Source organism: Lethenteron reissneri, chromosome 68 (genome assembly GCF_015708825.2).
Source record: "Lethenteron reissneri isolate LAM-NWPU_2019-01 chromosome 68, ASM1570882v1, whole genome shotgun sequence".
Lineage (NCBI taxonomy): Eukaryota > Metazoa > Chordata > Hyperoartia > Petromyzontiformes > Petromyzontidae > Lethenteron > Lethenteron reissneri.
Window position 1 is genome coordinate 2,978,054 of NC_083846.1, and position 21,052 is coordinate 2,999,105.

Below are 21,052 nucleotides of genomic sequence, written 5' to 3' on the forward strand. Positions count from 1 at the left end.
CCCACCCCCATCGGCCCTCCTGGGGGTTAAGTTTTACGGTTTGTGTTTAGCAGTTTGGTAGTGCAGCTCATAATGCCTTTTTTTGGGTCAGGCCGTGCAATGATCTGGCCAGATTTGTGCCATTAAGACCCCCCCCCCTCCCCAGGACCCGATCTAGCCAAGCAAATAAGACAAAATCTGTTAGAATCGTTCTTTAAACTCGCCATTGAGCTGAACAATAATATGAACAATTGGCGCGTTCAAGGTTGGCACGTGTGACGATTTCGATTTAGTTTGGCCACGTCGGGTGGTGGCGGGTCCCGACCAAAACAAATTTTCGGGCCGATCGTTGACGTGGCCTTACCCCAAAAAAAAATCGACTGCGAAATCATTAATGCCGGCTGCGAAAAACCTACTACGCGTACACATTTTCACTTCCAGCTATCTTGCCCGCCCTTGCCTGCCCACTCGTCTGCCTGCCGTCGGTTGGCGCGGTCCAGATGGGAGTCGTCTCTGCGCTACGTGCGCCAGCTTGACGAGGAGGCACATGGTGTTGTGCCCAATGTGGGCGGTGGTGCGCGCGTGTGTTTGGGCACGTCGGTATTAACGCTTCAAACAACAGGTTCTGCCAGTTTTTTTGCAAGATGGGGACATCGCGCGCGTGCATGAGCGTGCAATGCTTGGGGAGCAGTAGCGTAGTGGTTCGCGCGCTGTGCCATAAAACCAGCGACCCGAATTCAATTCCTGCTCGTGGCCAACAGCAACCAGGTGGCGATTATCCGGAACGTTCCTAGGCCTTTCCCTAGGTCTACTCGGACTTAATTCAGTACCTTGTGCGTTTTGTGAACAGTCGCCACTGTGGTTATAAAGTTGGGTGTGGAACTGCACGAAATGTGTTTGGTGGTATGCAGCAGATACCTGGCCGTGCACAACGCTTGCGATTGAATTCTTAAACCGGTCTGGAGGCCCTGCAAAGGTCAGCTCGGCCTAACATGAGTACGTAGCGTGTGATCGATGGTTGTTGTTAGTACTTGGGTTGGTGGTGTTTTCGTCCAACACCAATCCGTGTGTGACTTTGACTGCTCTTAACAGGTGCTCGCTAACGGCACACCCCTGGTGGGTGCATGGCTCGGTGTGAGATGGTTGTTTTTGTTGTTGTGCACCGTTGAAGCGATCGTGTCGTCGCGCGTGCGCACCCAGCAGCGGCGACAACAACCCCACCAACCGCCCCCCCCGCCGCCCTCCCCGTAACTTCAGGCACTACAAGACAACTCTCGATTTATCCGCGGTAGCGAGAGAGGGGAAGGGCGGCCCGGATCGAACAAAAAAAAAACTCTGATAATAATTATAAAGACCGGAAAATAAACTTGCGTGAATGAGGCTAGTGAAAACGTACCGATTGATTACGGTCGTTAATCGAGGGGTTAATGAACTTGGAATGGATTCGCCTTCTGATTTTTATTTCCTCCTAAAGTCAGCGGCGTTTGAACTCTCGCCGGTGTTTTTGCCGTCGCGTGAGCACCGGGCCCCCGCCGAGCCTGCGACGAGCGCGAGGGGCGCTTTAAGACGTCAATGGTTTGGCAAGCAGCGGTTAACCTCATTTGGATAATCCACCCACGGATAATCGAACTATTCCTGTCTTTACACCATTGGAACCTCATTTGCCAGTAGCAAAATATGATCATTGGTTTTTTACCCTTTTATCTGGCAACAAAACTGACACCTTTTTTACAAGGAGTCATGTTTGCATTGACCACGATACCTGCAGTCGGAATGCAAACAAAAAACACAACTCTGATAATCTATGCACCGTCCTTGAAGTTTATTGGTCCACACCCGAGACAGCTTTTCTTAGAGCCTAGTCTCCACTGGTGTTGGACCAGATGACGCCAAAAGGCATTCCGACTGCAGGTATTGTGGTCAATGCAAACATGACTCCTCGTAAAAAAGGTGTCAGTTTTGTTGCCGGATAAAAGGGTAAAAAAAACAATTATCATATTCCTGTCTTTTGCACTTGTGAATGACAGGTCGTTGGCATGGCGTGCCATCCAACAGGCGGGGCGCGCCTTTCTGACTCCCTTTGATGGAGATGAACGCGTTTAAACCCCCGCGGGAGCTGCGCATGACGAGGGAATGTCGACTCCGGCTCTTGGGACACGTGGCTCCTGCTTTCCCCCCTTGGTTGACCTCGCTCAGCGGGTTCTCTCTCCGTGAGCTCGAGAACTACGTGGGTCAAAGAGGGAGATAGGGGGAGGCTGAGGGGTCGGCCACAGTTTCGAGGCTGCCTCGGAGCGACCGCTGCTGTCGAGACTCGGCGATAGAAAGGGGGGCTCTCTTGGGGGGCTCGAACAGAGGACCCCTAGGAAGGGAATTTTGTTTGGGCAATGCCAGGGAGGGGGGGGGACCCCTAAAGGGGAGACTTTGCTTGGAGACTTTGCCAGGAGGGATCCCCAAAGAAGGGGGCTTTACTCGAGGGCTTTGCCAGGAGTGACCCCTAGCGGTTACCACTTGAGTGTAGGTGCTACTACGACTACGCGGCAGAGGTCGCAACCGGGTACCCGATACCTGTACCCTACCCGATACCCGGCTACCTGGCCGGGTACAGGTACCCGTTTGCGACCCTGGTGCGGCCGGGTACGGGTAGGCCATGAGTCACTGGTGAGTAACCGTTTGTCACTCATTTCCCCAACGTCTTGTCTCTTCTCACAATTGAAGTTCCTATAATCAACCCACCCGCGCCTGCAACATGGCTTCATCCCAGAGGTCGCAATCGGGTTCCCGTACCCTACCCGATACCCGGCCGGGTACGGGAAGCCGGGTATCGGGTAGGGTACGGGTACCCGTTTGCAACCCTGGTGCGGCCGGGTACGGGTAAGGAATCAAAACCCGTTTGCGACTTCTGCTACGCGGCGCTGTCTGGGCGTGCGCTCCCACACTTGACTTGAGATGCTGTCGCAATTAGGACTACGAATCCAAAGCGTCTCTCTTGCAAGTCCTCCGAGTCGGGGGGCGGGGGGGGGGAATCCGTCACCTCCTCGCGCTCGCCCGTCATCCATCGTTGAGCGCGGCTGGGGAATAATTCCGCTCGCTGCCCCCTCCCTCTCGGGCGCAGATGAGCTACGACGCGAGCCTGTTGAACGGGGACGGCGTGACGGTGGGCCCGGTGCTGCGCGAGACCGGCTGCGTCGAGAAGCTGATGCAATCCTACGGCTTTGTCAAGTGCTACGAGCGACAGGCGCGCCTCTTCTTCCACTACTCGCAGTTCCGCGGACACGTGCAGGACCTCAAGGTCGGAGGTGAGCAACGCGCGCGTGCTCGTACGTTGAGCTTGTTGAGCACGGCACGTAGGCAGCCGCGCTAATCGGAGGTGCGACGCCTCCGTAATTGCCGTTATTACTATTTATTATTCCGCTTGTATTCCGAGCAGAATCTCGCTCAGTCTCGTGATATTGTTTTTCAGGAGTGTCCTGTCGAGTCGTCCCCATAGGGGCAGTGATTACTACATGTGCTTATAGTTCGATTGAGTAATTAGCAGTGTTTTTTTTCTATCTGGCGAATTTCGGACCGTGACGCCAGCACACACAATGAACGGGGCTCACTCACCCTTGCGTTCTGCCGGCACGGGGAGAGATCTTTTATCGCGGGGATCACTCGCCCACGCTATTAATTGGTGGGCGGCCGCGGGGAACCTTGCTTGCAACCAGCGGTTGACGTTGGGCCAAGTCACTGCGCCATCCCCTCCCTCCCGCCACCTCCTCCACATTCAGTCCCCCCCCCCCCACAACCACTCGCCACCCTAGCCACGTAAACGCATGGTGGCCACCGCGCGCTCGCTCCGTGGAACCTCTCGATCATTTACGAGAGTTCCCGAGCACAGGGCCGGAGGCCCCAAAGACACCGTGAACAACTGAAGGCGGTGCAACAGATGAGAGGCTGACGTTGATTGATCTGAGCGAGGTCGGAAGACGGGGCGGGAGAAGACTGCACGCAGGAATTGCGAAAGTCGATCCGCTCGCCAAGCAACGCCCGACGGTGGTCGTTCGTAGCCCCCCTGAACCTGTAGCCCACGGCTCGATGACCCCCCCATTGCGTGTCCTCTCACACGTGCCCCCCCCCGCGCGCATGCCCCCCCCTCGCACCCCCCCCCAACCCTCGCCGCAGACGACGTGGAGTTCGAGGTGTCCACCGACCGCAAGACAGGCAAGCCCATCGCCGTCAACCTGCTCAAGGTGAAGCCACCAGTCAATTCGTTCGAGATGCCCACGGAGGAACGCATCGTGGGGCAGGTGAGAGGGGCTGTCCGCGCCGATCGCCCCGCGGGCAGGGCCGGCCCACGGGCCTCGCTAGGCCTGGGTCGCATGGCGGCGTGGGAGAGCGAGTTGGGATGGGCACAATGGCAAGGCGCCCCCCCCCCCCTCCGGTAGTAAATTTTAGCCATTTTAACTTTTTTTTTTATTTTACCAGGTAAGGCTCCGGTGTATAGCTCTTGTTTTCAGAAGACGACCCGGCCACAGACGATATCTCGGCGAAGTGGCTTATCGCGTGAAAATGTAGGGCAGCTCGAATGCTCGAAACGCCGCGTGTTGTTGATTCTAAATGTAGGGAGGGGGAAAACCGGGTGGCCCGGGGAAAAATCCACGCGACCACGGGGAGAGAGAGAGACACGCAGACTTTAAATCTACTGCAGGCGTCAGGGTCGGTATCGAACCCACGACCTCCTGTACACCAGGCGAGTTAGTTAACATCTCCCAGCCATCTCTTGACTGGCGCTACAACCAGAAATTACTGTGGGTATGGTTCGTTTATTTTTTTCATGCCCTTGAAATAACATTTTGGAAGGGGTAGGCGGCAGAGCCACACTTTCCAATCACCGCATGGAAGGTGGCGTGCGGTGGTGGTGGTATGGGTTAAGGGGTTTAATCGCACAACACCTCACTGATCTTGTCACGGACCATAAACTGTCACGCAAACTCTGGTCATCCTCGCAGCAGCAAAGATTTTTGGCTGCCCATCGAACAAAGACGGTCACCGCATCTCGTGGTGCTTTCAGACGCGCTTCCGCGGCCGTCTGGAATGCTCTTCCTTCCGATATTAGGAAGCCGCTGTGATCTACGCCCCTTTTAAATCATCATCTAGATTGAAACCTCTTTTCTTTAGGACCGCTTTTTGCATTTTGTTTGTCCTTCGCCCCCTCCCCCCGCACCTTCGATTAGTACGGTTGGCTACGTACGGTGCGAAAGAAGTTCAACATACGTACGTACCTGCATACGTTAGCGAGCGCCTATTGAAGGCCGGAGCGGCCTTCAATAGGCCGAGTCGACCTTGGGGGGAGCCCTAGGACAGGGTTAATAAATCACTCCCAAGGTGCGGCTACTCCCAACCCTTTTCCAAGACCGACTGGCCGGTTTGAGCGGGTCACGGTGCACGATAAGGCATCGCTTGCCGTCCATCATCCACGCTCAAGGGGAGCAACCGGTAGCTCCCATCGCTCTTTTCGTCCCCCGCCCCGCCCCCACCGAGCCAGCGTTGGAAATTCCACATTTCCCTTGAAAGGGGCGGCCGCCACCCCCACCCGATGTCTCTACGTAGGACGGTCGGTCGAGCGGTAATCATTTTGGCCACCGTAAAATTACTAGGAGGGATTTTGGTCTAAACCGTGGTGGCGCAAGGCTCGCTCGAGGTTTTTCAGTCCCAGCATCCCTCCCCCCCCCCGCGTGATGGTTCTGATGACGGCGAGTCCCCGCCGCCCCTTCCGACAAGCAAAGCCAGCCAGCGTCGGGACTCGAGATGAGTGAAAGTAAAACGGATTTGTTTTTTTTCTTCTTCTTTTCACGTTACCTAATTTTATTTGCTGTAAACTCATGAACAATCTTCCTGTTTATGAGTTTAGCAACGCTTCCCTTTTCTTGTTGAACTGTAACACATTCCATAACGCTGACCTTATGGGCATATAAATGCAGTGCATCGCTGTGTTTCCAACTTACGGAACCGGTCCACGAATTGTGTGCGTAACCCGAGGGCTGCCCGTACAATATATCCTTATTTATGAGTTTGAACAATGCTGCTTCCCTTTCATTGTTGAACCGCAACACAATCCGTGACACTGATCGTACAATTAAATATTGAGTTCTGAGATACAAACAAAATCGACTTGCGAATGGGAATCAGGAACGCAACCCCGTTCATAAGTTGATGACTACATGTGTATACACAGATAGTCCCCGAGTTACGATGGTCCGTCTTACGATATTTCGATCTTACGACGGCGATAGCGATACGACAAAATTGTTAAATATTTTAAATTTCGCGCGGCAGGCAAACGCAGCAGCGTACGAGGTACGATGCTGTACGTTGGGACGCTGCTGGGATGTTACGCATCTCCCGCCTTGTGTGATACAGATAGGATTGTTTCCTGAAAAAAACTTTCTATTAAATTGCAGTTCATATCGGTCGGCTAAGAATTGACCTTGTTTTTTTTACTTCACATTTTACTGCGCAATACAGTATTGTAATTAATAAATACATGCAGTATATAGGTTATACAGCACGGAACTGTAAATTTTTCTGTTTTGCTAAATTATCACCATTCTTTAAGACTCCTGGGTAGGCTAGGCCATCTTCGACTTACGATATTTTTGCGGCCCCATCACTACTACAGACATCATTGCCACCACTATCACTGCTATCACCATCACTGTCATCACAGCCATCCTTCTCTCATAGATCCGACCAGATTATTCCGCACCTACAATCTCCCCCCTCGCCTCTGATTAGCACGGTTGGTGCTACGTACGGTCCGAAAGAAGTTCAACATACAGTTGAACGTCAATTATCGATTATCCGGCTGCTTCCAACATTACCGTGTGGTCCTGGGCCGATCCGGCGAAACCGAAGGCTGTAACCAAGCCTGGCAATCGGCACTTTGCGTGTCAAAAAAAGTAGCTATGCTTGATTATCAGTGTTAAATATCATATACACTACATTATACACTACATACAACAACTTAATGAAATACTGCACGTATATACATCACCCCATGCAGAGTCTTCGAGATTAGAGCGGTAAGTACGGTACAGTAAAACACGGTAACTTTTAAAAGTAGTATATATTTATTTTTGTCTTTGTATGTTCATGCCAACTTCACGTGGTAAGCAAATTTAAAACCTTCTTGGTTCTTTCGGTAAAGTCACGTAGAAGGGAAATAATAAAATAAGAAAAATAAAACGTAATAAAATAGGGATTCATCTTCTTGGTTCTTTCGGTAAAGTCACATAATAAAATAATAAAAATTAAACATAATAAAATTAAATAATGAAACTAAAACATAATAAAATTAATTTATTTTATTATGCTTTATTTTCATTATTTTATTATTTCCCTTCTAATAAAATAATACAAATAAAGCATAAAATTACTTTATTTTATTATGTTTTATTTTAAAATAGGCGATATTTTTTTTTAACATCGATGATGTGATTTTCCGGTGTTTTAGCACACGGTGCTATTTCTGTAGAATCAGTGGTTCTTGTAAGCCGGTATCGAGGCTGTGGGTCACTGCCGACGTTGGCTGGAGGGTCGCGCCAACTTGACACGATCCACCGGCCGTTCGATGTTTAGAGCGGCGACGATCGTGGCGTCGCTGTTTTATTTTTTTCCCCGCCGTGCCGTGATTGTCCCGATGCTCGTTTTTGTCTTCCCGCAATGTTTTATTTATTTATTCCGCAGGTAATACATTTGTGAAATGATGAACATGCTCATGAAATGTGTTCATAAATGCCCCCCACACACCCCTCCACCCCACACACATTGTTGGTTCGTTTTTCGTTTTACTTTTTGTCTTTGCCAATTTCATAACCTCATCCCCCCCCCCCCCACCTTCTGTTTTCCTTCCTTTGTCTTTCTATCTCTCACTGCCGTTATTATTTGTACGACTTGTTATCTATAATGCTTGTTCACCTGGGAAAGCCTCACATGTTCCCCAAGCTCCCCGTTATTAAGATGCATTCATACAATTGATGAGGCCTTTTATGCACGCGGGAGGAAACCGAAATGCCTCCCCCCAGAGAAAACCTACGCTCGTGCGATAGTGCAATGCTCTCCCGTGCAGACGGGAGAGATGATTTGCTACTCCATAACTTCGCTTGTACGAATTCTAGATTAGAAGTTTTCGTGACTGCAAGGATTCATCCTCTTTGGTTTTTTCGGTAAAGTCACGTCGGTAAAAAATGTAAATAAATTAACTCGTTACGTTTTCGGAAGCAACACAAGCCTCCGTCATCAGGTGTAACTGCAAATTTTACTGGAGCAGTTACACCTAATGACGGAGGCTTGTGTTGCTTTCAAAACGTCGTGAGTTAATTTGTTAAAATTTTTTACCTACGTGACTTTACCGAAAAAACCAAAGAGTATGATTCGCTTGTACCACTTTCTCCTGGCCGCCATCCACCGCCGTTTGGCTGTCGCCGCTCTGGCTGTTGTCATGCGATCATGCGGAGCATTGGCGCCAATGGTTGGTGGATCGCGTAGAGATTTGCGAACCCGTCCGTGCGGAGGCTTTTTTCGGCGTATGGCAGCCGGGGTTTTCCTGTCGGATTACTCGGATTTCCTCCCACGCAAGCACGCAACGTAAAATAATTTTTGGTGTAGGCCAAACAATTCCAAAGACATTGCACGTATTATCGCATCATGTTTTGCTTGCACGTTCACCAACAGGAAGTATGTGTGTGGTTAATGCAGTACTTGATTCCTTGCAAAAAGATCTAATCAATTTGGTGTTTGAACATCTTAACACCGCCTTTTTTTATTGCCAGAAATGGGTAAAAACCTCGATTTAAAGCTTTCGTGACTGCAGGGATTCATCTTCTTGGTTCTTTCGGTAAAGTCACGTAGAATGGAAATAATAAAATAATAAAAATAAAACATTATAAAATTATTCTCACAACGTTTCGGCCACAACGCAAGCATTCGTCCTCAGGTGGAGAACAGGTCTGTCGAGGTCTGTCGAGAAGACAGAGTCTGAATGGTATTCAGACTCTGTCTTCTCAACAGACCTGTTCTCCACCTGAGGACGGCTGCTTGCGTTGTGGCCGAAACGTGAGAATTAATTCATTATGTTTTAATTTTATTATTTCTATTCTACGTGACTTTACCGAAAGAACCAAGAAGGGGTTAAAACCTGTTCTTATAGTTCATACTTAGATACTGGCAAAAAGGTCCAATTCTCTCTCTGCTCACCCCGAGCTCTCAATGCTCTGATACGTGCATCGTCTTCGTGCCGTTCGCCCTTTTGCCGATGAGACGAGGCCCTAAAGAAGGCTGCCTCTGGTGTGGGCCAATCATCAGTGGGTGTACGAGTAACAGACTTTGATTCCTTGGCGTTTGGACATTTTAACACCTCCGGTTTTATGGCCAGAAAAATGGTAAAAAAAAACTATTGTTTTTCATTCTAAGACACTTTCGGTACGAGAAGACGCAACCTAAGAAGCGGGACCGCTCTCGTGTGATAGATGCACGCCCGGGGCTGTTTGTGTGTCTCTCCGACCGGCACGCGCGTGATTTTTTTGTTGTGCTGGAACCGCGTTAGAAACGAGTAAGAGAAACAATGCACGCGTGTGGATTTACGTAGCCCCTTTCCAACGCGCGTTTGGTCTTCGTATTTGTAGGCGGTCCGAAAAAGCCGACGGACGGGGGTTAGCTTCGAGTTCCGGGACACCCTTTGCACGCTTGCAAACGTGCCCGCTGCTCGTTCAACTGGTTTGTGTATTTGCGTTTTTTTTGTGGGTGGGGGGGGGGGGGGGGGGGGACCATTTGACGTGATGAATTTGGCCGTTTTTTCCTACATTCGTAAAATAACGGCAACGCAACTTTGGCGGCAAAGTTTGGTTCCGTTATTGGTATCGCTTCTACGAGATTTATCGTGACCTCTTCCCCATCCCCCCCACCCACCCACCCCATCGTGTGACGGACAGACAGAGGTAAACGCATAAATGCTTGGTCAACTGCGGGTTTGGAGAGCGCTGAATAAACTCTCATCGACATCGCGGTCAGATGCGCCGCCGCCGTTGACATCGCCGTCGCGGCGCTGCGTTCGTAAGCGTAGGGTTGCTCCCCGACCCGAGTTTGGTTTCCTTCAAAATCTTGACTGACTCTTGGACAAATTTGGGACACACACAGCCCTGGGTGCGTATCTACAGCAGGGTCATAAATAACGAAACGTACGGATCGTTTGTTACCGCTGTGAAATGGAAAAGTGTTATTGTTTCGTCCCATCGCCCCTTGCTTTAATGAGACTTGGGGAATCGAAAGTGGGGGGCTGGGTTTTCCCCCCACGATTGTTTCCAACGGAATCCCGAATACCCAGGGGGCCCTTCCGTGTAGGATGGGGGGGGGGGTGGCGGCGCTTTGATTTCGTGACGCCCGTCAACTTTCGCCGATCGAGAGCCTAATTTTACCTTTTTGGGTTGCGTCTTGCCTCCGTGTTTTTTTGCGCTTCTCGACTCCAATCGCAGAAGCGTTGGTCGAAACGCAATTGTGAATTCGATCAGTCCCCCCCGCCCGTCGGTCGGCCGGCCGGCCGGCAGCGACGCCAACCTGCGTGTGCGCGTGCGCGGCGGTGGGTTGGCTAGCTTACCGGCTGGGTGTACCGCCTGTGTGACTCTGGTGTTTTGTGTTGTTTGTGGCCGTGTGGCGGTGGTTGCGGTGGCGACGACGGCGGTGGCGGCATTAGGTGGTGGCAGCCATCCCGTCCGTCGGGGGCAAGGAAGGGTGCGGTGTCGGCGCGCTGCACAAGGGCAGCGTTTGCTATGAGCGCAACGGGGTGAGGATACCGGCGCGATGATTTCGATGGTAACCATGACGACGGTAACCGTGACGACGACTATTACGATGACGACGGTGATGAGTATAGCGACGACGGAACATCGCGCGGTCGACGGAGAGGAAAACCAAAACGCGAGCGCTCGGTCGACGTTAAAAGTTTTGCCCGTAGAGGAACGCTTTCGTGAACGTACGCCTCTACCGTATTGTCCCCGTATTGAGCGCGCGCTTGCGAGGTATAATAATAGTTGCACGCTCGCCGGTTCGGTTGCAGTGTTCTCACGATTGTAAGGCTCAAACCCTCCCCCCCCAGACGTATTCCCGGCGTCATTAACATTGGACAAGTCGCACACCAACCACCTAGTGCGGTTGACAGCGTGCGGTGCGAAACCCAAGTTCTACGTACATGACATGTGCACCTACCCACTCGTAAGGCGCTCAGCCAAGTGAATTGCCCGCATCTTATAATATGGAAAATAGAGTTAACATTGAGCATGGAATTGGGTATTCCGTTTTTGTCATCTCGCTGAACATCCTGAAGGTGCTGCAGGAAGGAGTGCTGCTAGCACTCGCGTTCATCGCTCGCCCACCTCAAACTAAAACTTTAAACTATTTTTATTTTTCTAGGTAAGGCCCACTGGAGCTCTAGCTCTATAGCAAATGTTAGCTCAACAAAGTGGCTTATCATGTGGAAATGTATATCAGCCAAATACTCTAAATGCACGTTGTTTCTAAATGTGGAGGGAAAAACCGGAGGACCCGGAGAAAAGTCTACGCGACCACTGGGAGAGAGAGAGAGACACGCAAACTCCAGATATACAGCAGCAGGCGTCAGGGTCGGGAGCGAACCCACGCCCTCCTGCATACCCGGCGAGGTAGTTAACATCTCGGCACCGCGACGCCTCGCCGAATTGTGATTGTGCCGAGGAGAGACGCGGGGCGGCGTTGTTGTTGCCGCCACTCGTCGTTGCTGCGATGTCACGAAAAGCGCCGGCGTTGATGTCATCGGCGCACGAGCAAAGCGTGAGCGTCGTCGACGATGAGGGCCGCCGCGTCTTGTTTGGTCGCACGGCATCCGCTAAAACGTCACGAACCCGCCCCCAGCTGCTCTTTTTACCACCCTCGGATAATTTAACGGCCTTTTAAGTTCACCGCGCATCCACCTGAACGGCTTCTTCAATGTGCCGCCGCTCAAATTCGCAACAACGTTGGCACCTCGCCCGGCCGCTCCTGGGTTCGCGCTCTACCGTTCGCTCATCCCCCGCCCGCGAGCCAGTTACCGGCAATTCCACGTTCCCTTTGAAGGGGGGGGGGGGATAGGCGCATTTATTTCCCCGCAGGGAGTGGGTAATCGTTTTATCGAACCCAAACAATGGTGGGGGTGGAATCGAGGAGTCCTGTGGACGCCTAACCGTCAATTGAACTCGCGACCTCGCGGCGAGTCGAGCGTTGTAACCACAGGTCCATCGTGCGGCCTTAGTTACTGTTGGTGGACAAGGCACGTTCCAACCATCCCCCCCCCCCCAGCCAATCCGTGGGCATTTTATCCCCCGACAAATAATCGCTCTTCAAGGCGAAGAAGCTAACGGTTGAAAGCTGTTCAACGCGTTAGCCGTGTCCCGTCTTGTCGATTTGTAAGCAGAGAGGAGTGGGGGGGTTGGTGGTCACGATAACTCTTGTAAAGTCGATCCAACGTCGGCAGAATTTGAATGTCAATTTGTGTCGCTTGCCGAGAGACCCGGAAAGGAAATAATCGCAGGGTTACTTGCCCCAAAACTTTGCCAATTACGACGACGACGACAGAGAAAAGCGGCGCTAAAAGTTCTCGTCTTGCTCGGCCAAGGCGACAATTTCCCGTGCGACGTCGCCCAGTCCGCGCGCCTCGAAGCGTAACGTTACGACCGCCAATTAAATACTTTGCGCGGACAAACGCCTGTTGGAAAGAGTTGCGAAATCCACGATTTTTCTTACTTTGTTTACATACACGTAATATACATTTGATAAAAGTATCGCGTGAACTTGTGCGGGCTGGAGGGGGATGTGTTGGGCGGTGGCGGTGGGAAGTGTTTGCCGAGGCTGGCGGCTGCGTGGAAACTCGCTCGTCGCTTCAAAAACGTCGCGGTTCCCCCCCCCTCCCATTCCGCCCCTCCCCCCTCCCCTCCCGCCCTGCCACCTCGTCGCGAGGGCAGGAGGTGTTCTACCTGAACTTCTCGTGCGACGACGTGGAGGACGCCATCGATATGGAAGTGGGAGATAAGGTCTCCTTCACCGTGGCCACGAACAAGCCGTAAGCACCGGGCACCCGACACGCACACACACACATATCGACAAACACTGACACACACACACCGACAAACACTGACACGCGCACACACACCGATAAACACCTGCACACACACACACCGACACGCACACACACACACCGACACACACCTGCGCACACACACACACACACAACGACACGCACCGACACGCGCACACACACACACACACACCGACACACACACACACATCGACAAACACCGACACGCACACACACACAGACACCGATAAACACCGACATGCACACACACACCGACACACACACACATCGACAAACACCGACATGCACACACACCGACACACACCTGCGCACACACACACAACGACACGCACCGACACGCACACACACCGACACGCACACACACCGACGCGCACACACGCACACCGACAAACACAGGCAATGACAAAACCGACATACGCACACCGGCACGCACACAGTAAGCAATGGGCACCCAACATAGACACAAAGACAAAGGGGCAAGTGCTGTTCGTGAACACCTATGAAGGCCGGCACGGCGCACGAGGGGGTGGGTGGCCAGCACCACACCCGGCCGCCTTTGTCTCCCCAGTGGCGATGTTTACACACCCCACACAGGTACTCATTCGAGGCCGAGTCGACCTAGGGGAGATGTTAACCAGCCGTCGATTCCATTAACAAAGCAATCACCGTCGCTTGCGAACTTGGGTGACCGTAACCAGGCAACTAATCTGAGCTCCGTGCGTTCTTCCCCGTTTGCTACCCACGTTTTCCCCCACCACCCCCGTTCTCTTCCCCACCCACACCTCGTCGTCACCACCACCACCACCTCGAACCACAACGGCGTGCGCCTTCCTAACGGTCGCGTTCATCCCTGGAGCGTGGGGAGCAGCGGGTTCATGAGCGCCAGCGGCGTGAAGCTCATGGAGCGCAAGCGCCCCGACCGCTTCCAGGGCGTCGTGTGCGCCATGAAGGTACGTCTTGCCGCGGCAACGCTGGCGACACCCGCACGGCGCCGCCGCCACCGCCGCCGTTTCCGTCTCGCGGGGGCGGCAGTGGCTGAGCGACATCCACCACGGTGGTGTGGGGAGAGGGGGGGTGCGTGAAGGGGGCAAGACCAGCAGGTGGTGCTGATTTGTTCTTGCGCGTGATGATGGCAGCAAGCAGCAGCGCTGTCTTGTGGTTCAGGAGGTCAATGCCAGTGCTGGTCCTGCTGCTGCTGCTGCTGCCGCCACGACGAGAGGGATCTGTCGCTGGGTGAAAGTGCAGCTCCTTTTATTTTTTTTACGAACACAATGATTGCATTTTTGGGGGTTTGGCCACTTGGTAATTTTATGCCAAAGTTAATACTTTTTGCAATTTTACGCAATGAAATAACAGATGCGGCCCTCCGGAGCGTGCTACTGACTGACGTCACTTCTCGTTAGCTCCGCCCCCTGGCCCTGCTTGGCCATGAGCCAGATTTAGACGTTTGGATGACAGCAGCAGCTTGTCACGGTTTGGTTCTGGCTCGACTCCGCATAGAACCAGTGGAAAAAGCCGCCGCACTGGCTTGGCTCGCATGTGCCGGTGGAAATTGGTGGGGGTTGGGGCGGCGGTTTGGGGGGCGGGGGTTGGGCGGGGGTTAGGGGGGGGCGGGGGTTGGGCGGGGGGTCGTGGGGTCGTCAGTGCGCGCGAGATGCTCGTCGCTGGACCTCTCACGCACGGGCCCTTGCCGGCTTCTCCGCGTCGCTCAGGAGACGTTTGGATTCATCGAGCGCGGGGACCAGGTGAAGGAGATCTTCTTCCACTACAGCGAGTACAAGGGCAACCTGGAGACCCTGCAGCCTGGGGACGACGTGGAGTTCAGCATCCAGGATCGCAACGTGAGTGGCTCGTGGGGCGGGTGTGGTGGACAGTTGGGCGGGAGAGCCACGATGAGTGAGTGTTGGTAGGAGACGGTAGATGAATGAGTGAGCGATTCAGAGGGTGCGTGGTTGAGTGGGTGGGTGTGAAAGCGAATGTTTGAGAGATAGGAGGATGGGGGGTGGGTGAGTGAGTGGGGGAAGAGGGTGGGTGATTTTGTTGTCCTTCCCCCCGCACCTCCGATTAGCACAGTTGGCTATGTACGGTGTGAAAGAAGTTCTACATACATTGAGTGGAAGAGTGGGTGAGTGGGAGAAAGGGTGGGAGAGACAGGGTGGATGAGTGGCTGAGTGGGTGAATCGGAGGGGGAGAGGTGGGTTAAGTGGTTTGGAGACTGAGTGGGTAGGTGAATAAGTGGGTTCTTTAGCTTGAGTAGTTGTTGGAGAGTGGTTGAGTGAGTGAGTGGGTGAGTGTGAATGTGAGTGAGCGTGTGGATGATTGAAAGAGTGAGTGGCAAGGTGAGCACGATAGTTCAGCCGTGTAAACCGTAATGCCCATCACAACCGTTTTCAATCAACTACCGGACGGAAGCTGCCTTCCCCTTCCAGCAACTTGGAATGTCTCGTGGCAATGTCCCACTTCATCACCCTCCCCCACGGCCCCTTCATCCAAACCAACCACTGCGACAGGCAGCCCCCTGTGGCCACAGCCGGGACGATACCGAACCCCCGGCGCTCGCAAAAACCGGGCCGGCACCACCGTCGAGGTGGTCACACGTGTACCGCTTGAAACGGCGCGGAGTCACCGCCTTTGTCTTTTATCCCGGCAGAACAAGGAGGTGGCGACGGACATCCGACTGCTGCCGGAGGGCACGGTGATCTTCGAGGACATCAGCATCGAGCGCTTCAAGGGCGAGGTGCTGTGCGTGCTGCCCAAGGCGCCCAGCAAGAACCTGGTGCGTTCTCCCGCAAGGGATCGTGCTGCTGTTGGCTCGCTTGTTTGCCTTTGTGTGTTGCGTGCGTGTGAACTTATTTCGCACCGTACGTAGCCAACCGCACTAAGCGGAGGTTGTGGGGGAATGGCAACAAACTATGGGTCTGTGTGTGAGTCTTTGGGTCTCTGTGTGAGTCTGTGGGTCTCTGTGCGAGTCTATGGGTCTCTGTGCGAGTCTGTGGGTCTGCGTGTGAGTCTGTGGGTCTGCTTGTGAGTCTATGGGTCTCTGTGTGAGTCTATGGGTCTCTGTGTGAGTGTTTCTGTGAGTCTATGGGTTTCTGTGTGAGTCTGTGGATCTGCGTGTGAGTCTGTGGGTCTGCTTGTGAGTCTATGGGTCTCTGTGTGAGTCTATGGGTCTCTGTGCGAGTCTGTGGGTCTCTGTGTGAATCTATTGGTCTCTGTGTGAGTTTGTGGGTCTTTGTGTGAGTCTATGGGTCTCTCTGAGTCTATGTATGCGTGTATGTTGAACTTCTTTCGCACCGGACGTAGGCAACCATGCTAATAAGATGTTGCGTGTGAAGGACAATAAACTCTTAACTAGACCACCCCTTTTAATAACTACCCCACTCTTTATCTCAACCATTATCATCTTATGTACAAATTTATAATTGTTGTAAACTCCTTGGATTAAAGCGCTGCTATATAAATCTACAGAGCAAGGGAGACGCACGCAAACTCCCAAATATACAACAGGCGTCAGGGTCGCGATCGAAACCCACGGACCTCCTGCGCGCCAGGCGAGGTAGTCAACATCTCGCCCCCACCACGATGTGCCGCACGCAGTCTGACCCGCTGCCGGGCCGGATCCACATGGAGTTCCCGACGGCGCGGGACCTCCCGTACGGCGAGAAGGACACGCGCACCAAGGTGACGCTGCTGCCGGGGGACCAGGTGGAGTTCAGCATCTCGACGGACCGGCGCGACGGGCTGGAGCGTGCCACCACCATCACCTTGATGTCAGAGACCTTCACCGCCTCCGACGAAAAGAGAGAAGTGGTGAGCGTTTTTTTTGCGTGCGGCGAATCCACCCGTCCCCCCCCCCCCCCCGTCCCCCACGGAGGTTTGATTTTGCCGCTCAAGACCGAAGAGTGGGGAGGGTTTGAACCGGTCCGAGGCCTTTCCCTTTGGTCGACTTGGCCTTTGAAAAAAAAAAGTACGGGAACTCCTAAACTTACGAACGAGTTAGGTTACAGAGGTCTGTTTGTGAGTCGATTTGATCGTAAGTCCAAACTTTACTCATGTTGATTCCAAAGGTGTTGTACAGCGTGTACACTCAACACGCGGGAAGACTTTAAAGGCGTTATAATCTTCTGTAGATGTAGATGCCACTGGTTCTTCACGTTCTGCAGATGTAGATGCCGCTGGTTCTTCACGTTCTGCAGATGTAGATGCCACTGGTTCTTCACGTTCTGCAGATGTAGATGCCACTGGTTCTTCACGTTCTGCAGTTGTAGATGCCACTGGTTCTTCACGTTCTGCAGATGTAGATGCCACTGGTTCTTCACGTTCTGCAGATGTAGATGCCACTGGTTCTTCACGTTCTGCAGATGTAGATGCCACTGGTTCTTCACGTTCTGCAGATGTAGATGCCGCTGGTTCTTCACGTTCTGCAGATGTAGATGCCACTGGTTCTTCACGTTCTGCAGATGTAGATGCCATCGACATCTGCAGAACATGAAAAACCAGTGGCATCTACATCTGGTTCTTCACATGAAGAGCCAGTGGCATCTACCGCCATCTCTATTGCACGGTGGTCGAATTTACGACTCTCGGTCCGAACGGGCGACGGACATACAGGACAGGCTTGTTCGTATCTCTGGAAGTTCGTAAGTCGATGAGTCCCTGTGCTTGGTGCGGTGTACGCAAATAATCGGCACTGGGGGAGACGGAGGGCGTTGTGTTGGTGGCCACCCGCCACCCCACTTCCTGTGTATCCGTTGCAGCCTTCGTAGGTGCTCGCTGCCGGCACTTGGCCCAACGGTTTGGTAAAGGCTATACGGGGGATCTTTTTCTTTGTGCGCGCGTGGTGTTGGCTGCACGACCGCAAAATCTGCGCGCACGGTGGCCTTGCTCGACGCTCGCTCGCTCACGGCGCGGGGACGGTAAGACCGAACGTCGTTTTCTCGTTGTCGGTGTCGTCGTCGTCGTCGGTGTCGTCGTCCTCGGTGGATCGCGCCGCAGGGCGTGGTGGCGGCCCTCCGCGACGGCTTTGGCTTCATCAAGTGCGTGGAGCGGGAGCAGCGCATGTTCTTCCACTACAGCGAGGTGATGGACGACCCGCAAGCCCTGCGCATCTCCGACGAAGTCGAGTTCACCGTCATCCCGGTACGCACGGGCGAGCGGGCGGGCGGGCAGGTGAGTGGGCTGACAAGTGTGTGCGGAGCGAGCGGGCGGGCGGGCGGGTGAGCGGGCGGGCGGGCGGATGAGCAAAGTCGGTAAGTAGGCAGGCAGGCAGGAAGGAAGGCGATTGTGTGAGTGTGTGTGTGTTGGTAAGTGAGCTGGCTGGCTGGCAAACGAGCGAGTGGGTGAGTGAGCGGGGAGTTGAGTGAGTTGGTTAAAGAGCGAGCGGATGGATGAGCTGGTTGGCGGGTGAGCTAGCGGACTGAGGAGTGAGTTGGTGAGCGAGAAGGGGCGGGGGGGGGGCAGCGTTTGCTTGGATTTGCTCTCGAATACCGGACTTGTTCAGATTCGTAAACGCGTGGAATCGTTTGAGTTAAAAATCAACGATTCGCTCCCATGCAGTTGGTCGAATTGTCCGATGGAAACATCAAATTCTTAGATTGGTCAGTGGAGTAAGAATCTTTATCCGAATCAGAATATTTACTTCCGGAGGAGGAACCCGATGAGCCGTAACAAAGCTCTCTTTCACAATTCTAGATTTGAAGCTTTCGTGACTGCAAGGATTCATAGTTTTTTCGGTAAAAAATGAAATTTAAATTAATAAAAATAATACAAAATCGCGACGTCTCGGAGGCAACACAAGTCTCCGTCATCAGGTGGGACCGTCACAGCCAGATTTTCTGCATCAAGTGAGGCAGGGATTCAAGATGCAAGTTCTTAAATACAAGTTAAGGGGGAGGAGAGGGGGGGGGAGCTTATCAGAATGTGGTAGCCAATGAATGGAACGTATCGGGAGGGGGGGGGGCGGGGCTTATAGAGAGCACGATGTCCAGCCGGTGGGGGGGGCACAGGGTCAGAAAGTTGCAGCAACAAACAGTCCAACAAACGCTTCGGAGGAGGCTCTCACAACCAATATTATCCAATATAGAAGTTTTCTTTTGGGTTGGGTGGCGGAAATGTGTCGTTAGACCGACTTAGTAATCTGGCACGATGATGCTGGTTGCAGTTACTGGCGAAACGTCGTACTCGAATTGTACATTTTGTGTGGGCTTACTCTCCCAACACACAAGCGGTGTGCTGAACCTGTAACGAATTGTCACGTTCTGTTTACGTGGCAAACCTGACTAATTGGCCGTGACGTCGTGTGGAGGTGGCCGGTTGAACGACACGTTTGTATTTACACCACCTAATCCAACGTGCCTCTTGTGAATACTAAAATAAAACACGACAAGAATAGGAAGATAATTGGTTTTTTACCCTTCTATCTGGCAACAAAACTGACACCTTTTTTACAAGGAGTCATGTTTACATAGACCACAATACCTGCAGTCATAATGCAAAAAAAAACATAACTCTGATAATGTATGCACTGTCCTTGAAGTTGATTGGTCCACACCCGAGACAGCTTTCCTTAGAGCCTAGTCTCACATGGTGTTGGACCAGATGACGCCAAAAGGCGCACAACTCAATGGTGTAAATGCTTACCCCGAGCTCTCATACTCTGATGGTGCATTGTCTTTGAGTTGTGCGCCTTTTGGCGTCATCTGGTCCAACACCATGTGAGACTAGGCTCTAAGGAAAGCTGTCTCGGGTGTGGACCAATCAACTTCAAGGACAGTGCATACATTATCAGAGTTATGTTTTTTGTTTGCATTATGACTGCAGGTATTGTGGTCTATGTAAACATGACTCCTTGTAAAAAAAGATGTCAGTTTTGTTGCCAGATAGAAGGGTAAAAAACCAATTATCATATTTTTTACTGGCAAATGAGAGGTTCCAATGGTGTAAAAGAATAGGAAGCCAAAGTAGAGGGAAGGTAAATGAGGTGAGGGGGCGGGGAGGGCGAGCTTGTGATGTCCAGTAAGTGGGCGGGGGGGGGGGGGGGGGCGGTCAGCAATGAGCAGCGCTTCTCATGGCTGCGGTGACACATATACGACGTTGCCGAACTGAACAAAACCCTGCCCTTGGAATTGCCACGCGTTGAGCGGTCGATCGTTCCTTGGCCCCTGTGAGCGTGTGGCGCAATTGTCGGGACCGCGCGTTTAACTCCCCCCGCGTTTGACTCCCCTCCCCTCCCCAGCACGTTTGACCTCCCTCCGTGCGTTTCAACCCCCGCTATATTGACCCCTTCGCCCCCTTTGTCCCCGCCGCCGCTCAGGACGCGATGCTGCCGCAACGGAACCACGCGGTGCGGATCCGGCGCCTGCCCAAGGGCTCGGTGTCGTTCAGCACCCGCCTGGACGAGCGCTACGTGGGGGTCGTGGAGCGCGAGGCCATCGGAGCCGCCCCCAGCCCCTCCAAGGCCAAGGAGAAGGTGAGATACCCCCCCACCACCATCCAACTTCGTAGTCTTTATTGCTCATCACGACCGGTACCACCGACAGCCACTGTTGTTCGTTGCCACCGCTGCCACTGCTTTCACCATGACGGTAGTTCACCGTGGCGGTAGTTCACCGTGGCGGTAGTTCACCGTGGCGGTAGTTCACCGTGGCAGTAGTTAACCGTGGCGGTAGTTCACCGTGGCGGTAGTTCACCGTGGCGGTAGTTAACCGTGGCGGTAGTTAACCGTGGCGGTAGTTCATCGTGGTGGTAGTTAACCGTGGCGGTAGTTCACCGTGGCGGTAGTTCACCGTGGCGGTAGTTCATCGTGGCGGTAGTTCACCGCCGCCGCCACCGCAGGTGCTGTCAACCGCTACCATCGTCACCGTCCGTGCTGTCGTCGCAAACCGTCGCCAGCGCCATCAAAACCACGACCCCAAACCCTTCCAATCACCGGCAGTT

The 21,052-nt window shown here is 53.1% G+C and overlaps 2 protein-coding genes across 13 annotated transcripts in view; one reads left to right on the plus strand and one right to left on the minus strand.

Annotated features, from left to right (window-relative positions):
- Positions 1 to 21,052, minus strand: part of LOC133360360 (troponin I, slow skeletal muscle-like) — a 277,194-nt gene that overhangs the window by 43,466 nt on the left and 212,676 nt on the right. The gene's annotated exons all lie outside the window — the stretch shown is intronic.
- Positions 1 to 21,052, plus strand: part of LOC133360332 (cold shock domain-containing protein E1-like) — a 49,293-nt gene that overhangs the window by 13,700 nt on the left and 14,541 nt on the right. For 2 of the 12 annotated variants that reach the window (XM_061578985.1, XM_061578995.1), the window contains 11 exons: positions 3,092 to 3,275; positions 4,141 to 4,265; positions 10,706 to 10,795; positions 11,538 to 11,669; positions 12,984 to 13,081; positions 13,974 to 14,067; positions 14,830 to 14,958; positions 15,768 to 15,893; positions 16,715 to 16,927; positions 18,113 to 18,286; positions 20,430 to 20,585. In XM_061578985.1, coding sequence (XP_061434969.1) covers positions 3,092 to 3,275; positions 4,141 to 4,265; positions 10,706 to 10,795; positions 11,538 to 11,669; positions 12,984 to 13,081; positions 13,974 to 14,067; positions 14,830 to 14,958; positions 15,768 to 15,893; positions 16,715 to 16,927; positions 18,113 to 18,286; positions 20,430 to 20,585 — 1,521 coding nt within the window. The remainder of the gene's footprint in view (positions 1 to 3,091; positions 3,276 to 4,140; positions 4,266 to 10,705; positions 10,796 to 11,537; positions 11,670 to 12,983; positions 13,082 to 13,973; positions 14,068 to 14,829; positions 14,959 to 15,767; positions 15,894 to 16,714; positions 16,928 to 18,112; positions 18,287 to 20,429; positions 20,586 to 21,052) is intronic. The other 10 variants (XM_061578987.1, XM_061578986.1, XM_061578988.1 and 7 more) reach the window with 10 other exon arrangements.